The 15924-nt window shown below is 38.1% G+C and overlaps 1 gene segment (V, D, J or C); it reads right to left on the reverse strand.

Annotated features, from left to right (window-relative positions):
• Positions 1 to 13321: 13321 nt before the first annotated feature.
• Positions 13322 to 13894, reverse strand: LOC124235047 (T cell receptor alpha variable 14/delta variable 4-like). The segment is given in 2 exon segments: positions 13322 to 13677; positions 13846 to 13894. Coding segments are annotated over 2 exon segments (405 nt in total).
• Positions 13895 to 15924: the final 2030 nt, after the last annotated feature.

The following is a 15924-nucleotide window of genomic DNA, read 5'->3' on the forward strand; positions in this document are numbered from 1 at the left end:
TTGAAGAAGACACAAACAAATGGAAAGATATCCCATGTTCTTGGATTGGAAGAATTAATATTGTTAAAATTTCCCTACCTCCCAGGGTAATCTACAGATTCAATGCAGTCCTTATCAAAATTCCTGTGGCATTTTTGACAAAAAAAATCTAAAATTTATATGGAAGCACAATGACCACAAATAGCTAAACAATCTTGAGCAAGAAGAACAAAGTTGGAGGCATCACATTTCCTGATTTCAAAATATACTACAAAGCTATAGTAATTAAAACAGTATGGTACTGGCATAAAAGGAGACAAAGGGACCAATGAAACAGAATAGAGAGTGCACAAATAAGTCCACACATTTTAAGTCAACTGATCTTTGATACAATGCAGAAAGAATAGTCCCCATTTCCAATGGGGATAAGATAGTATATCCAATAAATAGCCTTGGGAAAACTGGATATCCACATACATAAGAATGAAATTGGAATCTTATCTCACACTTTGTACTAAAATCAACTCAAAATGGATTAAAGACAAACATAAGACATGAAATTGCTAAACCACTAGAAGAAAACACAAGAAAAAAGCTTCTTGCCATTAGGCAATAATTTTTTGTATATCACTCAAAAGTCACACTCAATGAAAGCAAAACTAAGCAACTGGGGTTGCATCAAACTAAGAACCTTCTTCATAGCAAAGAAAATGATCAATCGAGTGAACAGAGCTACAGAATTTTATAAAGTATTTGCAAACCATACATCTCATAAGGGGCTAACACCCAAAATATATAAGGAACTGAAACAACGAAGAGCAAGGAAACAAATAACCTAATTTAAAATAGGTAAAGAACTTGGATAGACATTTCTCCAAAGAAGACATTGAAATGGTCAGCAGGTATATAAAAAAGGTGCTCATGGTCACTAATTATTAGGGAAATGTAAATCAAAACCACAATGAGGGGCTGGGTCTGTGACCAAGTGGTTAAGTTTGTGCACTCTGCTTTGGCGGCCTAGGGTTCACAGGTTAAGATCCTGGGTGCAGACCTAGCACTGCTCATCAAGCCATGCTGAGGTGGCGTCCCACAGAGAGGAACTAGAAGAACCTACAACTGGTACATACAACTATGTACTGGGAGGTTTTCAGGAGAAAAGAAGAAAAGAGGAAGATTGGCAACAGATGTTAGCTCAGGGCCAATCTTCCTCACACACGCACACAAAAACCCACAATGAGATATTACCTCATACCTGTTAGAATGAATTTTGTCAAAAAGGCAAGAGATAACAAGTGTTGATGAGGATGTGGAGAAAAGGGAATCCTTCCACACTGTTGATGGGAATGTAAATTGGTGCAGCCATTGTGAAAAACAGTTTGGAGTTTCCTCAAAAAATTAAAAATAGAACTACCATACAACCCAGCAATCCCACTTCTGGATATATATCCTAAAGAAATGAAATCAGTATCTCAACGTGATATCTTCACTCCCGTGTTCATTGCAGCATTATTCACAATAGAGAAGATACGGAAACAACCTACCTGTCCACTGACAGGTACAATCCTACCATTTATGACAACATGGATAGACCTGAAGGACGTTAGGGCAAGTGAAATAAGCCAAATACAGAAAGACAAATAGTGCCTGAAACCACTTAAATGAGGAATCTAAAAACCTGAATTCATAGAAGCAGAGAGTAGAAAGGTGGTTGCAAGGTGGTTGTGGATGGGGAAAATGGGGAGATATTGGTCAAAGGGTGCAAAGTTTCGGTTATGCAGGATGAATAAGTTCTGCAGATTCAACATACAGCATGGTGACTCTAGTTAATAATGCTGTATTGTATACCTGAAATTTTCAAAGACAGTAGATCTTGTGTTCTCACCACACACACACAAAGTAACTATGTGGTGTGATGGATATGTTAATTAGCTTTACTGTGGTAATCATTTCACAATATATACGTATATCAAAACATCATGTTATACACCTTAAATGTAGACAATTTTTACTTAACTATGTATCAATAAACTTGGAAAAAATTTAAAAGCCAAAGAGATGATGCATGTTAAGGGCCTATGGCAGTGAAGAGTTTGTACTTAGCCCTTAACTAAAATACAAGCTCCTGAGGGTAGGAATTTTCATCTATTTTATCTATTCTCTGCTGCATCCTCAGTTTCTAGATTAGGGCCTTCCAAGAAATAGGCACATAATAAATTTTTATTGAGCAAACTCAAGAGAGAGAGAACTGAGAAGAGAGAGGAGAGGAGAGAGGGAGAGAGAGAGAGGGGAAGAGGGAGAAAGAGAGAATCTCGGACAAGAGAACTGTCCACGCCCATTCTGCTTAATTTAGGGTCACTATGTTTCAATTATTATTGATTTTAAACAACACCCTCAAGAGAGGCAATGATAGTTACCATAACTGATTTTTACAAACTTCATGAAGAAGCGCATGTGGTAACAGAAAAATTCAAAAATTTTCCTCCAAAGCAGTGACAGGATCCAAAATACTGGGGGCAGCAGCAGATTTGAAAGCATTTCAAGTAGTTGGGTCTCTTCTGAACTTTGAAGCCAAGTCTTGAGCATTTAATTCCTCCTCTTCAAGGAGAACATAGAAGATACAAAGTTGTAGTCCTTCTCCAAACGGAGTTGTCTCCTGCCATTCTTGTGTGGACCATCTGTGAGCATGCAGTCAGTTACTTTGCCTGCGTCTTCTCAATCCAAAACACCTGACAGAGTTGGGGAAACAGGCAGATAGTTTACCTGAGGTGACGCCTCACTACACATCTTCCGAAGTAATGGAGGGGGTTTCTCTCTCCCTCCTTCCGTAACGGCATCTCTTCCATTCACATCTTTTTCTCTGTATTTATTTCTAGCGTGAGCTTGGAGTTGACTGGATCTATATTCCTTTACATATCCAGTAAGCTATTGGCACGAAGCACTACTGATATTAAAGTGTAAATTTTGAATGAAAAAACAATGCCTAGGCTGTAAACCTTAATAAGGAAAAATGAAAAAAATGGAAAGAACAGACAAAGATGACACTTCAAATCAATGAAGAAAAATAAGTTATTCAAGATTGGATGTTGAACCCGGATAGATGCCTCAAAATAAAGAAACAAACAAAACTTAAGGAAAATGGACTTGAATCTCAACATCACTTCTCTCTCTCTCACACACACACACACACACAGAAATCCAGTTTAAGATTTAAATACAAAAATAATCTAAGAGAAACAAAAGAAAATATGAGATAAATTTTATTATTTTAGAGTGCTATGAATTTTTAAATAGGACATGTAACTCAGAATCCATAAAAGAAAATTTTGATAAATTTACTACATACAATTTTTTAAATTCTCCATGGCAGAAACAAACACCACCAATAAAGTCAAAAGGGTAATACTAAATTGTTTTTAAAAGATACAAATATATGACAGTCATATGACAATTTTCCTAATATAGGTAATCTTTAAAAATCTATATTTAAACGAGAATAACACAGTAGGAAATTGGCAGATAAATGAATGGGCAATTTATAGAAAAATGCAAATGGCTTTTAAATACATGAAATGAAGCTCCATCTCATTAACAGTTAATTATTAAAAACAAAAGAAAGGGGCTGGCCCCGTGGCCGAGTGGTTAAGTTCGCGCGCTCCGCTGCAGGCGGCCCAGTGTTTCGTTAGTTCGAATCCTGGGCTCGGACATGGCACTGCTCATCAGACCACGCTAAGGCAGCGTCCCACATGCCACAACTAGAAGAACCCACAACGAAGAATACACAACTATGTACCGGGGGGGCTTTGGGGAGAAAAAGGAAAAAAATAAAATCTTTAAAAAAAAAAAACAAAAGAAAGCTTGAATGATAAGCAGAAGTCAAAAATCTTAGTAATACACAAGGTTTGGTGAAAATAGGTATTCTGCCCAATCACGACTATTGGCAGTATGTATTAGTAAAAGACGTAGAAGACAATTTGGTTGAACCTCATCGAGTACCATGAGTATGTTCCTTTCTTGAATAATATTTTATTTTCCCTGAAGTGAATATTCATTATATTTTTCTACTTTAATTATTTTTACTTTATATGTGCTGTTCCTCAGTTCATCAATAACTAACTTCCAATTTTCTGCTGGGGTTGGGAAGGAATCATTTTCTGTTACTCCGGTACTGGTAGAGAACATGAGTGGTCTGTTACTATATATTTTCTCATTCAGTCCTCCTATTTTCATCCCCAACTCCCCCTCAAATGACCTCAAAATACATAAACATAGATACCCACACAGCATCATCTTCCTCAATTATTCAAACGTAATTTGTGCTTCTAATTCCTAAACCTTTCCACAAGGGCATAGCACACATTGTGGTGCTTCTTGTTGGCTTCTCACACTAGATCCAGGATTCTTCTTTATTTGATCTGCTATGCAAGTTTTCATTTCTCCATATACTGCTCACTCTCTAAAATTTTGTTGACATCGTTGTCTGCTGTCATCTCCTTTTCTGTTCTTTTTGTGGGTTTATGCCCTATTCAGTTTCTTTACTATCTTTTTAATAGAGTTCCAGGAGATACAGGGATGAATATAGGTGCTTAATCTTCCATTGGCACTGCAAAACGATCTCACTTGAGGCCTTGTTGTAAGAAAGCCAACAGATCTGTGTACTGGCCGGGAACAAGATGAGAGGCATTGTTCAGGATTTAGACATGAGTCATTTCTTCAGTTATGTTTCTGCCTTCTTTTTGAATATCAGCCTATGCATATAACTGATCTACTAGAAAAGAAATGAGGATAAATGTCCCTTTTCTCTCTTTATGTTGCTCATATACATGTGAGATTCTGTTCCTCCTCCTTTCTTCTCTTCCCTTCTCTCTCTTTTAAGAACCATGGTATTTGAAGCTGTAACTCTTCTATCATCTCTCCTGCCACACGCAGTCAGGAAGACATGCACATGCCACCTTCTCTGGCACACTTTCACTCTCTAAAAGAATAATAAAACATAGAAACACTCACCAGAACGACCTGGGAAAACTCATGGGGGTGGATTTTGATTGCAGGGATGAGTACAGAGACCATTTCATTCTTTGTATGGTTTTACTTTGAAATTACTTTGGTCCAGAATGAGCAACTACTGATATCAGACTGTTTCCAGCTTCACTAACGAAGAGTTGGGTATGGTGAATGCTCACTTCTTGTTCTTTTTTTTACTATTGAGGTGACATTGATTTGTAATATTGTGTAAATTTCAGGTGTACATCATTATATTTCAGCTTCTGTATAGACTGCTTCGTATTCCCCACTAAAAGTCTAGCTTCCATTTGTCACCACACATATGTGCCCCTTCACCTCTTTTGCAATCCCCCCTCTCCTTAATCTTCTGGTAACCATCATCTGTTCCTTGTGTCTACATATTTTTTTATCTTCCACATATGAGTGAAATCGTGGTATTTGTCTTTGTCTGCCTTATTTCACTTAGCATAGTACCCTCAAAGTCCATCCGCGTTGTCACAAATGGCACAATTTTGTCTGTTTTGTGGCTGAGTTGTGTTCTATTATGTATATATATCACATCTTCTTCATCCATTCACCTTTTCATGGGCACTTAGGTTGCTTGCATGTCATAGCTATTATGAATAATGCAGCAATGAACATAGGGGTGCATGTATCTTTTTCAATTAGTGTTTTCACGTTCTTTGGATAAATACCCAGCAGTGGAATAGCTGGATCGCAAGGTAGCTCTATTTTTAATTTTTTGAGAAATCGCCATACTGTTGTCTAGAGGGGCTACACCAGTTTGCCTTTCCACCAGTGGAGTATGAGGGTTTCCTTTTCTTTATATCCTCTTCAACACTTATTTCTTGTCTTTTTAATAATATCCATTCTGACAGATGTGAGGTGATATCTCACTGTAGTTTCAATTTGCATTTCCCTAAACATTTAGTGATGTTGAACATCTTTTTATGTGCCTGTTGGCCATCTGTATATCTTCTTTGGAAAAATGTCTGTTCATATCTTCTGCCTGTTTTTCGATCAGGTTGTTTGATTTTTGATGTTGACTTGTATAGGACTATGTCAAACTAAAAAGCTTCTGCATGGCAAAGAAAACTATCAACAAAAAGAAAAGACAACACAGCAACTGGGAGAAAATATTTGCAAACCATATATCCAATAAGGCGCTAATTTCCAAATTACATAAAGAACACATACAACTTACTCCTTGTTCTTATCCTTTAGCGATTTGAATGATTTTTGTATCAATCAGAGATTGAAGGACAAACAATCATAGATTGTGCTGAATCCAGAGTGGATCAAACAGTCAGAGACACTCAGCAGCCAGGCCCTTTGTTGCTGCTCAGAGTTTGCCCTCAGCTCCCCTTGTTCCTGTCACTGTGTCACTCAGAGCACAGTAGTACATAGCTGAGTCTGACTCCTGGACTGAGGCTTTCTCCAAGTGGAAGGAGGTGGTTTCTTTTTTGTATGTGGCTTCAAAACCTTTGTTGCTTCCCTTTTCATTGGCCTTCGTGGCTTTCAGGTGGAGCTCTGGACCTTCTCTGGGATATTGAATATGTCAGAAAAGAACGACGTGCCTTGTGGCTGAATAAGTACAGCTCAAAGTCACGGAAGCCCCTTCTGAGAGAGTCACTTGACCTTCCAGCTCAGTCACTGAGTCTCCATGGATTTGTCCTGGGGAAAAATAAAAGAGATCTGTGTCACTTTGGGCATAAAACTCTGGGATAAAACTATGGTTAAAGATTTTTCTGACATAACACAAGAAATAATCCAAATTTGAAGAGGCATTTTACTTACCAAGCATTAAGAGTACCACAGTCACTAAGGCTGGAGCAGAGTTCATCTCTGGAGTGCTGCCTAAATGATGTTCTGGATTCTTAACATAAAGAAATGGTGAAGTCACAGTGAAATGATAAAGCGAGGCCTACATTTCACTCAGGGAATGTGTTTGTGTTAAAAAGCTGCACCAGCTGGTGGACAGGGACTGAAATGGGGTGCATGTTTTCTAGACTCCTGTCCAAGTCAGAAAGATGTTCTCATCTCTGACTTTATGTATGTGTACATGTCAGTCTTCAGGTTGTGCTTAGACATCTGAACAACAGCCACTTCAACATCTCAGGTCTATCTTGTTCTTAGGACCCCACCTGACATGGTAGTTCTTTAACAGCATCGTAGGGTATTTCTGTAGATGAGAATATGTCAATTTTCGTGAGCATTTTAATAGAGTACTTTATATTCTTATGTATTCATTGTGGGGTATCCTATAATTCACTGAATGTCAGAAAATACAGAAGAAGTCAAGGCATTATTGAGTGATTTTGTGTTTTTCAGCACTGTAACCCAACATATAGAACAGTGACTGACATTTATTATGTGCTTACTAAATATTGGTTAAATTAAACAAAAATAATGAGTAAACAGTCTTTGATTAAAGATTCACTGCTAATGGAAATACAATATTTCCTCAGTGCTAAAATAATGCTAATTGTAAAAAATGCTGGGTTTTTTTTTTTTGGTGTGGAATATTGGCTTTGAGCTAACAGTCATTGCCAATATTCCTCTTTTTGCTTGAGGAAGATTGTCCCTGAGCTAACATCTGTGGGAATCTTCCTCTATTTCATATGTGGGACACCAACACAGCATGGCTTGATGAGGGGTGTGTAGGTCCATGCCTGGGATCTGGACCTACGAACCCCAGGCCACCAAAGAGGAACACATGAATGTAACTACTACACAACTGGGCTGGCCCCAGGAATGCTATCTTTTTAATACAGCCCTTTTAAGAGAAAAAGGCACACTATCTAATCAGTAGTCAAATATTCTTGAATTTCAGAATTATTGAAGTGTGAAAGATACGGACCCTAGGCAGAAGAAACATCGTTAACTGAAGTTACAATCCCTATAGAATGATCTGAGATGAATATCTTAAATGTCCCACTATTTTGTTGATTCCAAGATAACGTGGCTAAGCTATGTGGGTCAGTCAACAAAAATCAATCCTATACTTTTAATGAAGATCTAGCCTCAAGGATGTTTTTTCTTCCTGTCCATCTGCCACATTTTGTTGCCAAATTTTAATCAAATAATTTCCCTCCTACGAGGTAGGGAATCCAGAAGATGTGAATTTGCATCAAAAGGCTGGCGCAGAAGTTAGAACTTTCTTCTTTCTCAGTTTTTCAAATTGTATTCATATCAGAGCTCATATCCATATAAGAGCTGATAGTAAAATCAATGTGAGTGATTTAAAGTACAGATTCTGGGGACCCACCACTAACTTCATGAATCATATTTTCCAGGATTGAGACCCACTAAGTTGTAATTTTTAAAAGCTCTCCAGGTGGTTTTGTTGCAGCCAGCCCAATGCTGGTTTACAGATTTCATTTGCCATGCTGTCTCGGACCAAGATGGTCCTCACAGATCAGGGAGAAAGCTCTGGGGTCAGCATGGGAAAACGTCCCCAAACTACACAAATTTTGATAAACTACTCTTTTTCTATGAAGTACCAGCAGCAAAAGCAAGCACTTCTTTAGCTCCCTTTTTATGTCCATTTGTTTTGTAAAACAAAAGAGAAAACCTCTGAGCATTATCAGGATATAGTTCCAGAGAAGGGCACATCTTTCTGTAAGTTCTGTAAACATTTATCCCCAGACATGTAGCTGGAACCTCAGGTCAGTCTGTTTCCAGGAGTTCCCTCTCCACAGAATCAGACCAAGAGTCTTCATGAGTCCAGAGTCATCATGCGAATAGTCTCCCAGATGCGGACTCAAGTAGGAAATTCAGGCCCAGATACTGTTTGGGTTCACGTATCCCTTCTCTTCTCCTCCACCTTCCAAATCACATTTTCAGGACCTGGCACAAAACTATGCTAGAAAGAATTCTGGAAAAGCTGATACAAACTTCTATTCTGATATATAGTTGAGAATGCAAATGAGTTTGGTTGATGTTGAATTGAAAGTAAATGGTACAGCACATGGATGCAGAATGTTGTTAGGTACTCTTTTAAAAAAACAGTGTAAGGTCAATTAGAACCTGGAGAAGAAATAGTTTACATTTTGGGTCACACAAGAAGACTTGTACCTTGAGGGAAGATATTTCTTAAGTTTGGATTTGTATTGGCTTTATTAATGCATAATTTTCATAAAAATAAACTGCACCCATTTAAAGTGGAGAATTTCATTAGATTGGACATATGTATATATTTGTGAAGCATCACCACAGTCAAGATGGGGAACATGGACATCACCCCAAAAGTTTCATCGTGTGTCTTTGTAATTCTTCTCTTAACCCTCTCCTCACCTTCCACTCCATTTCCAGGCAACACTTCTGTCATAAATTAGTTTGCATAGTTTATAATTTTATATAAATGGAACCATATGTACTTTTTTGTCTGGTTTCTTTCACTCTGCATAATTATTTTGAGATTCCTCTATGGTATCAGAAGTGTCAATGGTTCATTCCTTTTTGTTGCTGAGTAGTATTCCATTATATAGATATAAACAATTTGTTCATCTATTCACCTGTTGATGTACATTTCAGTTAGTCCAGTTTGGGGTTGTTACCAATGAGGCTGCTATGACCATTTGTGTACAAGATTTTTTACAGACGTGTAGTTTCATTTCTCTTGGGTCAGTACCTGGGAGTGGAATGGTTTGATCATACGATAGGTACATATTTGACTTTGTTAAACTTACTTATTCATTCTACTAGCTTTTTTGTTTGGTAGATTCTCTTGGATTTTCTACTCAGTTATGCACTGTGAATAAAGATAGTTTCACTTCTTTTCCAAACTGTATGTCTTCTGTTTCCTTCTCTTGCTTTATTGCACTGGCTACAATCTCTAGTAAAGTATTAAATAGAAGTGATGAGAGCCAAAATTCCTCTGTTTTTCTGATCTTAGGGGGAAAACACTGTATTTCACCATCAAGTATGACATTTGACGCAGGTTTTTTATAGATTTTAATAATTCCATTATTAAGTTAAGGAAATTCCCTTCAATTTCTAATTCACTGGGAGTTTTTAATCAGGAGTGGATACTAGATTTGTCAAATGCTCTTTCTGTACCTACTGAGGTTACTCTCATTCATTGTTCATTGGCTACTTGTCAATCTTTTTGGATACATTATTGATAAATTCTCACACTAAAGTATTATTGAGGATATCACTCTCTTGTTTTACAAATAATGAAACAAAGCTCACAGTGTTTAGAAAGTTCATGGCATAGCTAATAGTTTTGAACACAGATCTCTCTGATAGTGAAAACCTGTTCCCTGGTTTTTCCACTATTAATTATTTTCAGAGCAAATTTGACAGAAAGACTAGAGGGTAGCAAAATTACTTCTCGAGACTTTGAAATACTTTGGGATATTGTGTTAGCAGATTCTTTTTTTATGCAAATGGAACTAACATAAATAAGTAATTGAAGCTTTACATCTTTCACCAAAAGAGAAAAGCAAACAATATACAGGATACGCAAACCAGCTGACCACCAGGTAGTGGCATCAGCGTTCCTTTCAGACCAATTGTTACATACCCGACTTGAGCAATGCACTGTAGCAAAAGTGACAAACTCTTCTCAGCTTTGGTGAACCAGCAGAGTACTGGAGCTTCACTCATGGCCAGTGATCACTCTCTCTCTCTGTTCCTTTTAACTTACTTGTGATAAAGGAGTCTGGGGGATAGTTGTTCAAATTAACCAGTATGAATGGTTCTCAACAATTTAAAAACAGAATTTCCATGTGACTCAGCATTTCTATTGCTGAGAATATACTCAAAAAAATGGAAAGATTTTGGGTGTATACCCAAAATTTTGAGATATTTATATATCCATGTTTCTATCAAAAGTTGGAAACCATCCAGGTGTCCATCCACAGATGAATGGATAAACAAAATGTGGTATGCATACACTGGTATATTATTCAACTTTAAAAAGGAAAGAAATTCTTTTGGTTTATCATGGTCATAATAGCTTATAATATAGTGAGAATTTAGTTGTACATTATTGTTTGTCATACATCATATAAGTATGCCCCTTCACCTCTTGTGCCCATCTTCCACTCCCCTTCCCCCAGTAACCACTAATTTATTCTTTTTGTCCATAAGTTTGTTTATATTCTGCATATGAGTGAAATCATATGGTGTTTATCTTTCTCTGTCTGGCTTGTTTCGCTTAACATCATGCCCTCAGGGTTCATCCATGTAGTTGCAAATGGGACGATTTTGTCTTATTTTATGGCTGAGTAGTATTTCATTGTGTGTATATATATGTGTATATATATATTTATATACACCACATCTTCTTAATCCAATCACTAGTTCATGGGCACTTGGGTTGCTCCCACATCTTGGCTGTCGTGAATAATGCTGCAGTGAACATAGGGGTGCATAAGTCTCTTTGCACTATTGATTTCAAGTTCTTTGGGTAACTACCCAGTAGTGAGATAGCTGGGTCATATGGGATTTCTAGTTTTCATTTTTTGAGGAATCTCCCTACTGTTTTCCACAGTGGCTGCACCAGTTTGCATTCCCACCAGGAGTAGATGAGGATTTCTTTAAAAAGGAAATAAATTCTGGGGGCCAGCCCAGTACCGCAGCAGTTAAGTTAGCATGTTCTGCTTCGGCAGCCTGGGGTTCGCTGGTTCGGATCCTGGGTGCGGACATGGCACAGCTTGGCAAGCCATAATGTGGTAGGTGTCCCACATATAAAGTGGAGGAAGAGGGACATGGATGTTAGCTCAGGGCCAGGCTTCTTCAGCAAAAAGAGGAGGATTAGTGGGAGATGTTAGCTCAGGGCTAATCTTCCTCAAAAAAGAAAAAAAAAGGAGGAAATTCTGACACATGATACAACATGGATGAACTCTGAGGACACGATGCTAAGTGAAATAAGTCACAAAGTGACCAATATTGCATGATTCCATTTATACAAGGTATCTAAAGTAGTCAAACTCATAGAAAGAGAAAGTAGAACGGTAGCTGCCAGGGGCTAGAGGGACAGAAGAACGGGGAGCTACAGTTTTTCATTTTTGTTTCATTTTGTTTTGTTTGTTTTTGCTGAGGAAGATTCTCCTTGAGCTAACATCTGTAGCCAATCTCCCTCTATTTTATATGTAAGCTACCATCCCAGCATGGCCACTGAGAGATGAGTGGTGTGGTCTGCACCTGGGAACTGAACCCGGGCTGCCAAAGCAGAGCTAAACTTAACCACTAGGTCACTGGGGCTGGCCAGGAAGTTATTATTTAGTAAGTACAAATTTTCAGTTTTCCAAGATGAAGAGTTCTAGACATGGATGGTGGTGCTGGTTGAACAATGTAAGTGTACTTAATACTGCTGGATTGTACACTTAAAATTGTTAAAACGGTAAAATTTAAAAAAGAATTGCAAAGACGCTCCTTTTAAGATTTCTTCTCCACATATCTGCTTTCCAAATGCAAATATAAGGCAAAGTTAAAATACAAGATCACTTAACACTTATCCATTCCCATTCAGATTTTAAGGCACTAAGAAAATGGGTTAGAGGTAGAAGGAAGAAATTGGAGAGAATGAATATTTTGGATTGTGGAACACTGATTGAACAAAGAGGGCCAGGAAGTGTGCAAAATGAGCCACATGACGGCAAACCTGCTTTTGGAGGAGTGGGGAAGGGAAGGGCAAGATCGGAGAAAGATAACTGATACTCTGCTCCTTCACAGTGTCCCTCTAAGAACCGCTAATTCTTGATCATTTTGTGGGTGAGCCTGGTGGGAGACATGTAAAGCTACATCACGGAAATTGAGCTTTTCCGTGCCTAAGGATTTAATCAGCACGAAGTTTGTCACATAGTAAGCCCCTTAGAAAGTAAACAAGAGTGCCATTAACTCAGCTAACAAACCTAAATTAAACTAATCTGCTAAATGATATAAAACAGCATGGTATACAAAAACAGGAAAGCCACAGACAGATTCCAGTCTTTCTTACTCAAAACAATACCTGTTATATAATATATACTCAATAAATATTAATTGAACAAATTGATCTGACAATCCACAATTCACAAATATTTTTACTCATTTTTGAGTCAGATACTTCTGAATTTCCTTTGTCAATTCGTCTAGCTCAATCTAATCACCAAATGGCAGCTTGTTTATTGTGGCTGTTGTTTGTCTTCAATAAACAATTTCAAGCCAGTGATTCAGGGATAAGGATATATTTGATTAATGACAACTCTGGACATAGTCTATGAGCCTAGAAAGGTGTTTTCTTAGAGTGAGTGTTTTCCCCCAAATCTACACCTGTGCTGCCACAACCCTAGCCATTTCAAGTCTGTGATGGCAATTCCCTGCCTTGGTCCTACAGCAGGTGCATGTATCAAGCAGAGCCCTGGGGTTTTTGCACACCTCCCTCCAGCACATTTCTCACTGTGGGCTCACTCAGTGCACAGAAATACACTGCTGAGTCCTCCAGTTGTGCAGCTGAGATGACAAGGTTGATGGATTTGTTTGCCTTCTGAAAATTCAGTAAGTAGCGACCTTCTGCGGCGTTTTGCTGGTTATAAGAATCCTGACGAATAAGAAACATCATTGCTCCACTGCTGGACTGCTTGTACCAGAATAGACTATAAGTTGGGTCACTGGTGTCATAGCTGCAGTGCAGGGTCACAACCTCCTTCTCCTGCACTAACAGTGCTGGTTTGGCTTGAGTTACTTTCTGGGAAATACTGGATCCTGAAGGAAAAAAGATAGAGTCAGAAGGTTTAGGATAAATGGTGTGAGACATAGGAGTTCTATTTTACACCCTGCTCCCCCTCCTTCCCAGGCTACCCACAAGACACTGCCTGTACCCCTGGTCCTTAGGTGATAGAGGAGGCACATTCCCACTGGAGCCATCCCTACCTAGCCACATTGAAACCACGACCACTTTCAGAAGACTGGAGAACAACATCTTTGAGTTCTTCTACTAGTCAGAAAATATCTTGCTCTTTCTCAGTTCAGAGCTCTGCACTGTGAGGCAAGGCTGACAGAGTGGAAAATAATCACTGGTTATGTGTTGCTGCTGCCCCAGAACAGGAAACGAGGGTTTCCTAGTGTAGTAAGGCAGTGTGGGTCACATCAAACTTCATGCACTGGCTGACAGTCTCACTTAACCCAAACTTCCTTTTGAATTAACCAACTCTTATTTTGAAAACAATTACATCTGAAAATAAACATGGGTAAAATTTTATATTGAAAGGAAGATTGATGATTCAATCAACTGCTGTGTTCAGTCACTGTGTCTGTGATGGAACTGGGTGGGTGGCACTTAATTAAAAATACTGTGTGCAATGGATTATGGAAACAACGTAAGACATAATAATCATATATTCTCACATCTACGTAAGCTCTTGTTTCGCCTGAGGTAGTAATACATCACTTTACGATAAGAAGGCAAAGCTGTTTGCACTAATCGCTGTAGCTCTTTCGCTCTGCCTATTGCTATAGCAATACTCCTCCTCACCATCAATGTCTGTGCAGCTCCTATCATGGGCCAAAAACAGAAAAATCTGATTACTCTGTGCTGAAGAGTTTAGACTGAAGCCCTTCAGACACTGAGTCCTGTCATAAAGGTCTCCTTGTCTTTCTATTTAGTTTCGACAGCCCAACTCTAGTCATAGAGGCCAGAATAGACACCAAAATTTCGTCATTCGGTTATCCAAACTTCGATTTATATTTTTCCCATTACCTCAGTTGGGACCGTAACTGAACCACAGTGAGCTTCTATATTCTGGATGCCTAGCTGTGAAGAGAATATATCCCAGGTGACCCCATAAACCTCCATAGGACAGCTGATCATAGGATCACTGATTGTAATAAAACTTTCTCTTTGTATGTGTATAAAAAATAAGACCATGCCTAGGGATATTACTCAAGAATATGGCAAAAACAAAAATCCATTGCGTGCCATTGCCTATTTCTTGATATGGTAGCCAGAGTTTATCATCCTCATCTCAAAATAATTGCAGTTTCAGCTAAATTGGTTGAAGGATCTTCAGATCTTACACTGGAATTTCCATTAAATCTGATCGTACCATATACTGTACAAACTGTTCTGCTAAGTTATAGATTATAATTCTCTAAAAACACCCAACATTTTTCTACCAGTTGGCTGAGTAAATACAAAATACTATTCATTTCTTTTCATATTATTCAACCCTAATACATTTCTCAATCAAGGAAACCTCATGATTGTATTTCTGTCTTTCAAGAAGTATCCATGTCCATAACAAGTCTTTTGGACACTCCCATATGAAAATCTGCACTAATAAGTTTTTTAATAATCTTATCTCAAAAATTGAAAGAGTCAATACCACACTGGTTATGCAATAATACTCCAGGCTCGTTTATAAAACCCAATCCCTTAGCAGAAGCAAAATTAATTCAAGTGGCTGAACTTGTGGATCTCTCTTGGGCATGTCAATTTACAAAAAGTTATATTCTGTGTTAGTCAATATGTTTTTAATGTAGTTCACAGCTTCCAAAACTGTGGAGACAATGAGGTTTCTTAACCATCTAACCTTTTCTTAACCCTCTCAGGTATCTCATGTGTCCCTATGAAAAGTGGACACAAAATACATCAATTGTTTAATGTCTTCATGCTACTCAAAGAAATTTGTGTCACAAAGACAAGTATAACATATAAAAGACACTGAAGAAACTAGGAAAAAAATGCTTGAGCACATCATCATGCTAAACGTGACTTCCGAATAAAGTCCTTATGTAAGCTTCTCTTTGAGAACATAAAAACAAATCCATTGAAAAGTTCAATAACTCCATCTTAGATGCAGAAAATTTAGCCCCCAATTTTGTAAAGAATTACTAGAAATGATTGATTTGTTTGATTCATGAAGACAAGACATATCAAAGCCAGGACAGGTGTCTAGTGGAGCCAAGTGATCTCCGATGAATATTTGCTAAAATCCTGCAGTGACACTGCAT

Source organism: Equus quagga, chromosome 2 (genome assembly GCF_021613505.1).
Source record: "Equus quagga isolate Etosha38 chromosome 2, UCLA_HA_Equagga_1.0, whole genome shotgun sequence".
NCBI classification, from domain to species: domain Eukaryota; kingdom Metazoa; phylum Chordata; class Mammalia; order Perissodactyla; family Equidae; genus Equus; species Equus quagga.